Source organism: Fundulus heteroclitus, unplaced genomic scaffold (genome assembly GCF_011125445.2).
Source record: "Fundulus heteroclitus isolate FHET01 unplaced genomic scaffold, MU-UCD_Fhet_4.1 scaffold_47, whole genome shotgun sequence".
In the NCBI taxonomy this organism is placed as follows: domain Eukaryota; kingdom Metazoa; phylum Chordata; class Actinopteri; order Cyprinodontiformes; family Fundulidae; genus Fundulus; species Fundulus heteroclitus.
The window spans coordinates 1,588,411-1,601,914 of NW_023396890.1; the positions used below are offsets into that span (position 1 = coordinate 1,588,411).

Here is a 13,504-nt window from a genome sequence, read left to right on the forward strand (position 1 = left end):
TCACCTGAAAACCTTATTCTGCTTATATTTATCTGCTAATTAAAGGTGTTCCCCAGCGCTGTAGGTCCAATAAAAACATCCAGGTAGTTACCTGGATGTTTCAGCCGAACCTGGCTTTGCTTTATTTTCATCATGGCAATGAATGTGGGGCTGATTGCGTAAGCTCCAGATGGGTTTACAGGACGGAGGCTGCTTTAAGGCGATCCGGGCATCTCCGGCTGTCTGCGGATGACATCATCGGTGTAAAGCGGGAGGACTGGCGGTGAGGAGCAGCCGGGAGACACAAGGACCTTTGGGCTTTTCCCTCATTTCCCCTCAGAGATGGAATAAAAGGAAGAAGGCTCGGGTCGCGCAGACAAGGCGCAGAGAAGCGGGGTTCTGTTGGGGTTCTGTTGGGGTTCGGGTCGCGCGTCTGGGTTATGATCCGAACCCGGTCGGCACGTCGCTGTCCATGGTCCTGAGTGAGACGGAGCGACCGCGGAGCCGGTGAGGGTGAGGAGGAGGTGGAGGAGAGGAGGAGGAGGAGGAGGAGGAGGAGGTGTGGTTCAGGGGGCTGTTTGCTCCCTGAAGCGGTCTGCAGGCGCGCATGAGTCCGGCGGGTCTTAGCGTGGTTTGGGTCGGGCGAACGGAGCCCAAACAGAGGCGTGTTGGGCTGCAGGGCGCGGTTCTGGGTGCCGATGCGGCTGCGCTCAGCGCTTTCTGGGGCGAATGCGTGAAGGACTCTCCGCCCTGCCTGTGTTCGCAGCGGTGCAGCGAGGCGGAACATCTGCGCTCCGGGTTCTCAGCCTACATTCATTAGTGGCTGATTTTTTTCCTGCGTGTTGAAGGTGGGCCGTGGGGTATGCATGCGTGCACCGAGTCATTGCCCACTTCCCACGGCCTGAGTGGAGGAGAACATGAGAGCTGCATGTTGTCAGGAGGCTCCAGCCTGGAATCGGGAGGTCATGCGCATTAAACGGGAGCAGAGGAGCGTGTAGGAAGCTGGAGCAGCGTCCCTCCCTGCAGCCCATGTTACACAACTCCTCTCACTCCGCTTGGCTCTCAGCCTCTGCTCCAGACTTTATCTCTGCAGCTGTTAGGTGCAGTGGCTGCTCGGTCCTCTGCTTCTCCTCCTCCTGCTCATCCCACTCAGGCTGAACTACGTCACTCATTTGTATCGTTTCACTTTTGTTTCATCTCTTCTGTCGCTTCCTCTCCACCGTCTCTGGTTCTGTTGGCTCTCATGACACAGCAGAGTTTCTCGCCCGCAGCTTTGCGCCACTTTGTCTTTTTGATGTCTGTTGATGAGCGGTGACTGACTGATGGTGCAGACAGTCTGCTGTTTCCCCAGTGAGGCCAAGAGCTCAGGAGCCATGGAGCTACGCGTGGGGAACAAGTACCGCCTGGGGAGGAAGATAGGCAGCGGATCCTTCGGAGACATCTACCTTGGTGAGAAGATTTCTGTCCTTCGTTCGTTCTGCCACAGACAGTTTCAGAAGAACGCTCTTAAACTTTTTCACATTTCATCACGTGAGTTAATCTGAAATTCAAAGCATCTTGTTTACCAAAGGAAAATCAGAATGCCGCACATCTAAACTACTGTTGTCTGTGAGCATCTAGAGCACGTGTCAAACCCAAGGCCCGTGGGCCGAATCCGGCCCGTCAAGGCAAATAATCCGGCCCTCGAGAGACAAAAAGGCAGATCATGTCATAAAGTGGAGGCATTCATCCTTTAAATCGTATAAAGTGGCTGAAACAGCCTCCTGTAGCGAATCTTGTCTTTTTTACTGTGTAGTAACATCGTCCTGCCACTACAGTAGTTTTCCCAAAACACATTAAAACAACCCAGAAATGTCCGAAAAGAGAAAAAGTGATGCAGAATGAGACTTTAAAGTGTAACTCACCCCAATAACAACTTTGTTTGTTTTTTTAAGAAAAACTATATAAACTGGGTCTAAAGCTGCTACTTTTATGTTACTGTGCATTTTTTTTTTATATTTCTATGTGAACTGAAATTAAATTATGAAATTAAAAGTATCATCTATACAAGTGCAACCGGCCCTTTTTAATGACTTCATGATGTCAAAGTGGCCCAATGTAGAAATGAGTTTGACAACCCTGATCTAGTCTTCCCACAGTCTCCTAATTAGATGCTGGTCTGGACTTTGACTAGGCCATTATAACCCATGCTCTAAAACATGCTCTGATCTGATCCATCCCATAATATCTCAGGTTGCAGGTTCAGGATGGTTCTCCTGCTGGAAGGAGAACGTCCACCTCAGTCTCAGGTTCTCCTGCAGCCTTTTAAAAACGTTGATGTTCCCTTGGAAGAAAATAGTTCCCACAGCATGAAGCTCTAACAGAAATAGAAATGTGACAAAATGTGAAAAGAATCAAGGGGTGTGAACACTTTTGAAAGGGCCTGTGGTCTTTCTCCGGATCCTCCACCGTTGGCTCACTCTAACTGCACCTCCGTATCTTCGGTTTGGTCCGTCAGGTTCAAACATCGCGACAGGAGAGGAGGTAGCCATCAAACTGGAGTGTGTGAAGACCAAACACCCGCAGCTCCACATCGAGAGCAAGTTCTACAAGATGATGCAGGGAGGAGGTGAGGTCTGCACCGGTAGGCTGGGGTGACCCAGGAGTCCCGATTCCCCAACACTCTGGTCTTCTCCTCAGTGGGAATTCCCTCCATCAAGTGGTGCGGGGCGGAGGGAGACTACAACGTCATGGTGATGGAGCTGCTGGGCCCCAGTTTGGAGGACTTGTTCAACTTCTGCTCCCGCAAGTTCAGCCTGAAGACCGTCCTGCTGCTGGCTGATCAGATGGTGAGGCAGAGCGGCTACAGCGTGTCTATAATAATCTGTTTTCTGTCGGTTTTTCTGTGACGCAAAAATCCATCCATCGCTTTAGACTTAGACTTAGACAACTTTATTTGTCATTTTGTATGCACAGAGTGCGTACAGAACGAAATTTCGTTGCATACAGCTTGTAAATTGCAGTAAAAATTTAATTACAGTATAAGGGGCAGCAGTGATTTAAAAGTAAACAATTTAAATGTAGACAATGCAGGAGAAGTCACAGTGTACAGGTGAGTATTTTTTTTAAAAAACATTTGTATGTACAGAATTTGATTGTGCAAAGGGCATTTGTGCAAGAATGCATTTAAAAACTAAGAGTTCGGCAGCATTTGTAATGCTAGATGGAGATGCAATGATTCAAAATGTGCAAATGTGCGAATGGTGTGCAGAGTTAATGTGCAGAGCTTTGTGTTGCTCTGTGATATAAAATCATATTTAAATATGTAAAGTTTGCATCTGAAACACGAGAAAATGTGCAAAACGTTCATCCATCCATCATCCATCCATTATCCATCCCTCCCTCCCTCTCTCCATCCATCCCATCCATCTTTAATAAGTATTTTCCCTAAAAAGCCTGACTTCATACCTTGAGCACGTATTTACCATCTCTTATAAAGCTTTTTTATTTGTCCAGATTTCAGGTTGGTTGTCCGACTCATTGCCTGTTGGCAGCTTTGACCTGTTTTGCTAAGTGCTTCTTGCTAGTTTTTAAACTTCTCTCCTGCTTCCTCCTGTAAAGATGCTGCACAGCAAGAAAAACTGGACGGCCTCTGTTGACGAGCAGAAAGGCCGACACAATAATTGATGAGTTCAACAGACTCAGCAAATATTGGACCACACGATGAGATCTGAGGCCTTTATGGCTCCTTTTTGCTCTGCAGTCAGGAGCGTTTGGTGCAGTTTTTAGGTTAAAGAAGTGCTGGTTGTGATATAGATGAAAGATCAACGGTACAGTTATGAATTTGTAGTAGAGACTCCTACTGTTTGGAAGGAGAACTGCTGGGAGTGAGCCAAAATAAAAAGTGACCTCATCAGTTGCAGTCGGTTTGCCTTCATCCAGAAAAATCTCCTTTTTTCTGCTGATCAGCGAGCAGATCCTTGTTTACGGTGCTGCAAAGAAGGTTTCCAGCCTCACTGACTTCTTCTGTTTTTGTTTTTTTTTAATCCAACCAGTTGTTTCAGCTTTTAAATGTTGATTAAATAAATTTTAACGTCTCTGAGCTGAATTTGGAACTAGTTCTCATAAAGTGTGCCATGCAATCTTTAATTTAAATTGATATTTCTCAAATGTTTTAATGAGACAATACAAATTAATAAAGACAGATAAAAAGGCTGAAGATAAAAGACTGTAATATATAAAAGTAGACTCATACAAGAAGGCTAAAATTTCAAAATAAAAGGTCAATTTGTGCAAAAAGGTTTGGGAGGCAGTGCAGCCATTCGCTGGTTGTGGTTCCACAGGAACAGGAGAAAGACTGGAGCTCAGATGCGTTTAAAGGAACAGCGTGACAGAGATGAGTCTGAGGGAACGCAGAAATGAAATGTAACAACCTCAGGGTTCGCTTCCCTCCACAGATCAGCCGAATTGAATACATCCACTCCAAGAACTTCATCCACAGAGATGTGAAACCCGACAACTTCCTGATGGGCCTCGGGAAGAAGGGCAACCTGGTCTACATCATCGACTTCGGCCTGGCCAAGAAATACCGGGACGCCCGAACACACCAGCACATCCCCTACCGTGAAAATAAGAACCTGACCGGGACGGCGCGCTACGCCTCCATCAACACCCATCTGGGCATCGGTAAGTGGGCCCGTCCCCAGTGGGCCTCACGGCGCCTCCGTTCCTTCACTTCTCGTTGCCTCCACAGAGCAGTCCAGGCGAGACGACCTGGAGTCTCTGGGCTACGTGCTCATGTACTTCAACCTGGGTTCCCTGCCCTGGCAAGGACTCAAAGCTGCAACCAAGAGGCAGAAGTACGAGCGCATCAGCGAAAAGAAAATGTCCACCCCCATCGAGGTGCTCTGCAAAGGATACCCCTGTGAGTTGGATGAAAATGGGTCATTTTGAGACAATGTCCAGTTTGTCCTTTACTGTTGCTTGAATCTTCATCCACCCTCCCGTCTCTGTCCCCAGCGGAGTTCTCCACTTACCTGAACCTGTGTCGCTCTCTGCGGTTTGACGACAAGCCTGACTACTCGTATCTGAGGCAGCTCTTCAGGAATCTTTTCCACCGACAGGGCTTCTCCTACGACTACGTCTTCGACTGGAACATGCTGAAGTTTGTGAGTGTTTCTTGTTCTCCCCGGGTCGAGTTATGAAAACCGGTCCTTGTTTAACCCCCGCAGAAGAGGTCAGACGCGCTTATCCGCTACAGAAGATAACACAATGGTCCAGTGTGGAGGTAAGATGGTGCGTTTGCAGACTAGAGACCAGCACCAGAGAGTCTAAGGTCAGGTGTGCAGACCACAAAGTGACTTAATGTTCAACCAATGTGTCTCTGAGGGACTCGTCTCATATTGTGTCATATGCCTTGATAACTAAGAAATTACGGCAACCCTACTTCATCCAAACCCTGTTCTACTGCATTATGTGCTGTTGATGCAGGACATTCCTTCTGTCTCCAGTGCATCTCCTCTTTGGGGACCTTCTGTCTGGACCACAGATGCCCCATCAGCTACAGGACTGTCTCAGAAAATTAGAATATTGTGATAAAGTTCTTTATTTTCTGTAATGCAATTAAAAAACATGAAATGTCAAACATTCTGGATTCATTACAAATCAACTGAAATATCTCAAGCCTTTTATTGTTTTAATATCGCTGATTATATCGTACAGCTTAAGAAACCCAAATATCCTATCTCAAAATATTAGAATATCGTGAAAAAGTATACTAGTAGGCTATTCAACTAATCACTTGAATCGTCTAATTAACTGGAAACACTGCAGGGTTTCCTGAGCCTTGAAAAACACTCAGCTTGGTTCAGTAAACTAAATCCCAAGTATGGTAGTGGTTAAGAGACGACATCAGATTCTCACAGTAACTGGTGTACTGACCATGGCATTACTGTCCTTGATTGGCCTGCCAATTCCCCTGACCTGAACCCCATAGAGAATTTGTGGGCTATTGTGAAGAAGAAGCTGAAAGACACCAGAGCCAACAATGCAAATGAGCTAAAGGCCGCTATTGAAGCATCCTGGGCATCCATAACACCTCAGCAATGCCACAGGCTGATTGCCTCCATGCCACGCCGCATTCATGCACTAATCTGTGCAACCAAGTACTGAGTGCATTAATGGACATTTTCAAATGTTTGATTTTGTTTTGCTGTTATAATTTTTTTTTTTTTACTTGGTCTGAGGAAATATTCTAATATTTTGAGATAGGATTTTTGAGTTTTCTTCAGCTGTACGCCATAATCAGCGATATTAAAACAATAAAAGGCTTGCGATATTTCAGTTGATTTGTAATGAATCCAGAATGTATGACATTTCATGTTTTTTAATTGCATTACAGAAAATAAAGAACTTTATCACAATATTCTAATTTTCTGAGACAGTCCTGTACCCATAAGTCATAGCGTTGCCCTTGATCTCAGACCTTATTCCTTCTGGTGTCTGCTATAGATTCTCAGTCATCCAGGACTTGATTATCCTAAATGCTCCAGCAGAAGGCAACCACACTTATTCTCTTGTTCCATGAAGACGTTTCGTCTCTCATCCCTAAAGCTTCTTCAGTCCTGAACATGGTTGAAGGTAACTCCAAGTTGGAGTCTGATAGATTGCGCTGAGCCATAAGGATTCCTTGATGGGGCAATCACCTTCTACTGAGCTCAATGTTTGGGTCACTGTTGGCTGAAGATTCCAACGCGTCCCTAATGGAGCCATGTGGGATGTTTTGGTCACGTGTCCAAAGATGTGAACTGCTGAGAGTCTCCTGGAGAGACGAGTCGGGCTGCAGATGTTAGAAGATGAAACCTGAGGCGCCCTCATCTGCTTCGCTGATCATAGGTGGCTTCTTTCACCTCCTGTCCTCCAAAACGTAGACATTGCTGTCATCAAACGAGTCTCCCTTGTCCTTGAAATGTGGCTGATTCTTGACCCGATGACCCGGTTCTTCTGTGTTGGGCCATCCGTGTGTAGCTGCAGTGTCGAGGTCTGAACAATCCTCTCTGGGCTGCAGAAGACACGCCGCTGGGCTTGTTTGGGTGTTTTCTCCTGGGGACGAACCCGTCTCTCTCTGAGGGGGTTTAAAAACATGTAACTTCCAACCATGCCCAGAACCAAAGGAGTTTTTTGGGTGAGATGTGAAACAATCTTCCAGTTGGCGTCTGCTGAAGCACGCATGCTTGTTCTAACACACAATCAGGTCTACAGGTTTACCAAATTAGTCATTCTGGACTGCTATGCTGCTAATATGTCAGTAGCTGTAGCAATCAGTTAAAATTACACCCTCAGTTCTGTCTAGAGAAAAACACACGACAGCTGAAAAGACATCCAAATGAGGACATTTTTATCTCAGGAGCTCAGATCCAGGGATGATGAGCAGACTTCATCCTAGCTGCAAGCTGCAAAACCATCTTGATCTGCTAATTGTTGCAATGCTAGCTGCTGTTAGCAACACAGGCTAATAACGACGCATCTCTCTCTTATCATGTGTTCAAACCCTCAGGTCTGTTCATGCCCAGAGAATATAAGTGTGCTCCTGATTTAATGTGAAACAAATCAGAACCAGGGCTGCTAGAAAACTGTTTATAACTGCAACTTCCAGAGTGTTTTTAACGTGAGCGGCAGCCATGTTGCATGCTGGTCTCTGTCCAGTAAGGTTTTTAAAAGTATGGATACTCAAACACTGCATCTGGATGCAATGCTAATTTGGCATGAGCAAATTTTGCACAGTATGAATGTTAAATACTTTGCATAAGAGGCAAACAGCGAAGGGAAACCCAAACATCTTGACAGGCTTGTGTGCAAACAACTTTAAAGTGGTGTCAGCAAAGTCCATTATCTGAGGCCATGAGAATATCATTAGTGACCTTCACCAGAGCTGCTTCAGTGCTATGATGAGCTCTGAAGCCTGACTGAAACTCCTCAAGTAGGTCATTACTTTGTAACTGTTCACAAAGTTGATTACCAACTACTTTCTCAAGAAATTTAGATGGGAAAAGAAGATTAGATATAGGTCTGTAGTTTACTAACTCATCTTGATCAAGAGATGGTTTCTTAAGTAAAGGTTTAATAACAGCTACTTTAAAAGCCTGTGGTACATATCCATTTACCAAGGATAGATTAATCATGTCTAAAATAGGACCACTGATCAGAGGGAACACCTCCTTAAACAACTTGGTTGGGATTGGGTCTAACATACAGGTAGAAGGTTTAGATGAAGCTAAAATTTTAGATAGCTCAGAAAGCTCTACTGCTTTTAAACAGTTCAGACACTGCGCAGGTTCTAAAGATTCCTCCAATGCTGCCTCACTTACTGAGGATGAGGTAATCATGTTTGGGAGGATGCCAATTATTTTATTTTTAATGGCATCAATTTTATTTATGAAGAATCCCATAAAATCATTACTGCTAAGAGCTAAGGGAATGGATGGATCAACAGAGCTGTGACTCTGTGTAAGTTTGGCAACTGTACTGAAGAGAAATCTAGGATTATTTTTGTTCTCCTCAATTAATGATGAAAAATATGCTGCGAAGGGTCTTGTTAGTCAAATAAAGGTTCCTGTTCATAATTTAATTAAATTAAACCTATTACTGATGTTAGCACGGCCGGGGGTCCATATTAATGTTGTGAGATTAGCTGTGGCTAGCATGCTACCATACACATGTTGTATTTGGGTTATTTATTCAGCATTTCTTTATAAATTGTGTTTAATATGAGTGGCAGCCTGAATTCTGACTTCAGGGGCGTTGTTGCTGTATTTCAGACGGGGAACTGAAAGCATCGCGTGCATCAGCTCCCTTCGGTTCCTTGGATTAATTTAGGTTTGGGTCTGGACCATCGGCTATTACAGCATATCAATCATTTCTATGCCGCTCGGTTGCAGCTCTGCTACATTGGATCAAGGTTGCGTTGCACGGTCCAGTACAACTTGTTGTGGATCTTATGGTGAAAAATAGCCCAAAGCACCACGTTTGGTAGCGATTACGAGGTGTTTGTGCTGATGTTGTGTAGTGATTGCTCATTCTGGTTCTGTGCTTTACCGTTTGGTTGGTTAAAGGTTTTACTGAAGTTCAGATGAAACTTAGTCTGCTGTTCGTCTGTGTTTCAGGGTTCCAGCAGGACAGCAGAGGACGGGGAGAGGGAGAGGAGGGAGGGGAAAGAAGGGGAGGATCGAGCAGGAGTGGGCCAGAGAGGAGCGGGAGGTCGGGCCTTACCTCCGGGTCCGAACCCCTGTGCCGCCAACAGGGTGAGGAACGAGCCCGACGCTGCTCCTTCCAACCAGGCGTCGCGGGGAGCCCAGCCGTCAGGTCAGGAGGTTCTGTGGATGCAACACGACACCCTGAGGCGGGCTTTTGGTTCACACTGTGCCTACTGCTGCGTGCAGGGAACCGTTCCCCCCAGGCAGGGAGAGCAGAGAGAGCCGAACGAGAGAGGAAGGTGGCCATGAGGCTTCACCGCGGCGCCCCCGCCAACGTCTCGTCCTCTGACCTCACTGCACGCCTCGACCAATCACGCATCACTGCCTCACAGGTAGGTCTGGGAGCTCCTTGCAGATTTCCTGTCAATAAGATTGCAGAACAGTGGCACCATGGGTTAGCCTTGCAGCAGAAGGGTCCCGGGTTCAAATCCTGTCCTGGGGTCCTTCTGCATGTTTGCATGTTCTTCCTGTGAATGTGTGGCTTCCTCTTGGTCTCCCTGGTTTCATGGGTGTCTCTGTGTTGTCCTGTGATGGACTGTCTACCTGTCCATGGACCACCCCACCTGTCACCCAGTCGACCTGCCAGCCTGTGTGGATCCAGCGGGTTTTAAAAATGCAAATCCAGATGCTGGAGGATCTCTTGTTCTGTTTATGCTAATCAGAATTAGTGGTTGTATAAATTATTATCAAAGTTCAGGAAAAAAGCTGTTTTCAGTGTTAAACTAGGAATGTATCAGATAATCTCTCAGCAGTTCCTCAGACTGAGGGAGAGAACATCCTGTTGCATGACCAAACCTCTCCTCAGTAGATGAAGAGTTTGGAGGACTTTTGCCGTTTGGGAACTGATGGTTGAGGAGTTTGGAGACACTTTCAGCTCCTCCGTTCTCTCGTCCCTACAGGTCAGTGTGCCGTTTGAACATCTGGCAAAGTGAGGTTCTCCTGGCGGGCCTGCAGGTCAGTACCACCTCTGTGGGATCTGTGTAAACCCCTGGCTGTGAGAAGGTCAATGTTCCTAGTCAGTGATGTGAGACCAGAGGCAGAAAACAGGTTCTGTCTTTTCTGTGCAGCTTTTCATCTTCCTGATTGTTTGAACTGTTCTACAGCGCCTCACTAAACTATTAACACCCGTTGAATACTTAAGAGACGTTAAAACCAGACACGTCAGCGGATTCTGCATGACAGAACAAAGAAGCCCGACAAGCCACCCGGGTTCTGGTTCAGTCTCGCACCGCTGCAGCGACCTCCTCACTGGTCTAAGAACCTACGCCACGCTCAAGACAATCCAGACAGTTTCCCTGCGCTACCAGAACCAGAACCTTTCTGTCCATCTTCAGGAAACTCTTGAAGACCCATCTCTTCAGAGAGGGCTTCCCCCCCGCCTCCACTGCGTTACCTCTTTCTGTCCCTCCACTCTGCTCTGTCTCCACAGACAGAACCGGACTCATGGGCTTCCTTCTAAGTAGCGACTTATCAGCTTCAACATTTACTGCATTGTTAAATCCTCAGTCGTAAGTCGCTTTGGATCAAAGCATCTTCCAGATGCAAACCTGAGTGTGGTGTAGATTGGTAGAACTACAACTGCAGGTTCTCCAGGGTCTCCACCAGCTTTCAAGACCTAGAAAATGATAATTATTCACATTCTTCTGTGTGAAACAGCTCAAGCTCAGTCAGATTGGAGGAACAAAATCTTTGAACATCAATCTTCATGTCTTGTCACAGATTCTCAGTTGGGCTTAGGTCTGAACTTTGACTAGGTCATTCTAATGCATGAATCCATCCAATAACATCTCAGGCTGCGTGTTCAGGCTGGTTCTCCTGCTGAAAGGAGAACCTCCACCTCAGTCTCAGGTTCTCCTGCAGCTTCTAACAGGTTCTCCTCCAGGATGGTCCTGATTCATCTCCATCAGCTCTGACCTGCTTCCCTCAGCATGATGCTGCCTCCACCGTGCTTCACTGTTGGGTTAGTCAGTTTTAAACATATGCCAGAAAGGTTAGTCTTGGTCTCATCTAACAGTCATCCCTTCTTCTACACATCTCCTACAAGCTGGGATTCTTCTACCTTTCTTTCAACAACGGCTTTCTACTTGCTGCTCATCCATTAATGTCAGATTATTCAAGTCCACACCTAGTCGTTGTGCATCCTTTGCAGCTCCTCCAGAGCCACCATGGTCCTCCTGGTTAACCTCCACCTGAGCTGCTGGTCTCTGCAGCTCCTCCAGAGCCACCATGGTCCTCCTGGTTAACCTCCACCTGAGCTGTGGGTCTCTGCAGCTCCTCCAGAGCCACCATGGTCCTCCTGCTTCTCTGATCAATGCTCTCCTGGTCCAGCCTGTCAGTCCAGGTGGACGTCCATGTCCTGGTAGGTCTGCAGGTGGTCCATCCTCTCTCCAGGTCCACATGATGATCAGAGCTCTGGGAGGTTCTGTAGAACCTGACCTGCTGTAAACTGGACCAGAACTTTCTCTCTGACCCGTCTGCTGGGTTCCTGGGTCTCCATGATGCTGGAGGTTCTCTGATGTTCTCTAAGGAACCTCTGACGCCGGGACCAGAACATCTGCAGTTAGACTCAGAGCTGGACTTGGTTTGTTTTAGATTTTTTTTGGGAACGACTAAAAGTTTAAGGAATATGAACATATTTCCACACCTGCAGGTTTTTAGCCATTTTCAGAGCCTCAGAATGACTCTGAGAGTCACAACGTTTGGATCTGGTTTCTGATTTCTGTCCCAGAACCAGAAATACTGTAGAACTGAGGAGCAATAGTTCCTAACCCAGCCTTTCTGAAGGACTCTTGGTGATAAACGGACCTGATTCGACTCTTGCTGTAAACTGGTTAATGGTTTCAGGGTCCCTCAGTTGTGTGACGCTTCTCTTTTTGTCTCCCATCGTTTAGCAACTGAAGGGCATCTAACACCCGACTTTTCAAATAAAAATGAACGAATGAAGACATGAATGAGTGAAGGAGGAAGGGGCAGCGCTGTGAACAAGGACCGAGAGCGTCTGTCCGTGTGTCTGCCGGTTTGCCACGTGAGCATGCGCAGTGCCAAAGCCCTGGGGGATGATGGGAAACCAGCGAGAAGAAGAAGAACCTCCATTCTGGACCTGCTTAGAGCTGCTCTTCAAACTAGCGTTGGTGAAGAAAGCTGGGTGCAACATTACAAAGGCCTCAGCCCGACTTCGCTCTTATTCACCTTCACATCGACACAGAGGCTCAATACGCACAAAAAGGAGAAAGAAAACATAAAAGTGCACAAAAAGGACTAAATTTACACAACTCTGGTTTATATGTGTGAGCTGGGAAAAAAAATCTGGATTTGCCTTTGTTAGAGCGCTAAACTGGCTGCTTCTGGTGTAATTTATTCTAATTAGATCCACAGCTGAAACCATATTCTGGATAAAGAGACACAGCCTTTAGTTTCACTGTCTGACATTAAACCAGACTAAACCTTTTCTGTTGTAGCTCAGTTAGGATTACATGATTTCAATTTGCAAAATGTCTGAATAATGAGAGAAAGAAGAGAAGATCTTTATTTGTCACATGAGGATCTTTCCTCATCAGTGTGTCTGTCCCTCCTGCAGCAAAACACCCCCACATCATGATGATGATGATGCCTCCATACGTCACAGTTAGGATGGTGTTTAAGGTTTCCAAGCTTCCCCCTTTTTCTGAATTTATTGCTGGTCCTCATGTCTAAACATTTCAGTTTTCCTTTCATCAAATTACAGCACATACCTCCAGACATTTAAGTCTTTGAGTTAATTTAAAAACCATAATCTGGTTTCTGCTGCAGCCTTTAGACTGACGGCTTCTTCCTCTCTGAGCGGCCTTTCAGCCCATGTGGGTCCAACCTGACTGGTGGAGATCCACAATACTCCTCCTGATGTGTTGGCCGATTTATTTAGATGCCTCCATAGAGTCCCATAAGGACATGGAGAGTCTGAGGTGTTGGCTTGAGATGGAACCACAGGTGAGCCTCCATTTCACCCAGATGTTGTGATTGAACATATCAGAAGTTCAATCACAAGTTCATGCAAACATAAAAAGTATTAAGATTATATTTAAAAAATATGTTTTCCCCTCATTATTCTGATATTTAGCAAACAGCAATGATTTACTTAATCCCATTTGAGGTAAAACAGGAAAGGATTTTCCCGATTCAATGTCAAACAGTGAGGAGATCATTAACCTTTTATACAGAGGGTGTAAATATCCCATCATCACCTGTTTGCCACAGCCTTGGAAGCTAAATTAAAGAGTGTTTAGGTCTTTGTAGAAGAGAAAGCTGCAGTGTGAATC

General features: G+C 46.0%; 1 protein-coding gene across 2 annotated transcripts; it reads left to right on the forward strand.

Annotated features, from left to right (window-relative positions):
* The first annotated feature begins 209 nt into the window (after window positions 1–209).
* csnk1e (casein kinase 1, epsilon) lies at window positions 210–13,220 on the forward strand. Of its 2 annotated transcripts, none has more exons than XM_036132029.1 (11): window positions 210–486; window positions 1,331–1,428; window positions 2,477–2,587; window positions 2,659–2,807; window positions 4,416–4,644; window positions 4,712–4,882; window positions 4,978–5,126; window positions 9,120–9,318; window positions 9,396–9,541; window positions 10,109–10,163; window positions 12,101–13,220. In XM_036132029.1, the coding sequence occupies exons 1-10, from the start codon at window positions 452–454 to the stop codon at window positions 10,139–10,141; spliced, it is 1,320 nt and encodes a 439-aa protein (XP_035987922.1). In that variant the 5' UTR covers window positions 210–451; the 3' UTR covers window positions 10,142–10,163; window positions 12,101–13,220. The 2 variants fall into 2 exon arrangements, with proteins under 2 accessions (XP_035987922.1, XP_021174367.2); XM_021318692.2 differs by lacking the exon at window positions 210–486 and adding an exon at window positions 529–827.
* Window positions 13,221–13,504: the final 284 nt, after the last annotated feature.

Bases quoted from the DNA above. Each gene is read 5' to 3' on its own strand.
- csnk1e (XM_036132029.1), top strand. From the start codon at position 452: ATGGTCCTGAGTGAGACGGAGCGACCGCGGAGCCG. The intron at 487-1,330 runs GTGAGGGTGAGG...CTGTTTCCCCAG, and splicing joins ACGGAGCGACCGCGGAGCCG to TGAGGCCAAGAGCTCAGGAG. The intron at 4,645-4,711 runs GTAAGTGGGCCC...TTGCCTCCACAG, and splicing joins CAACACCCATCTGGGCATCG to AGCAGTCCAGGCGAGACGAC.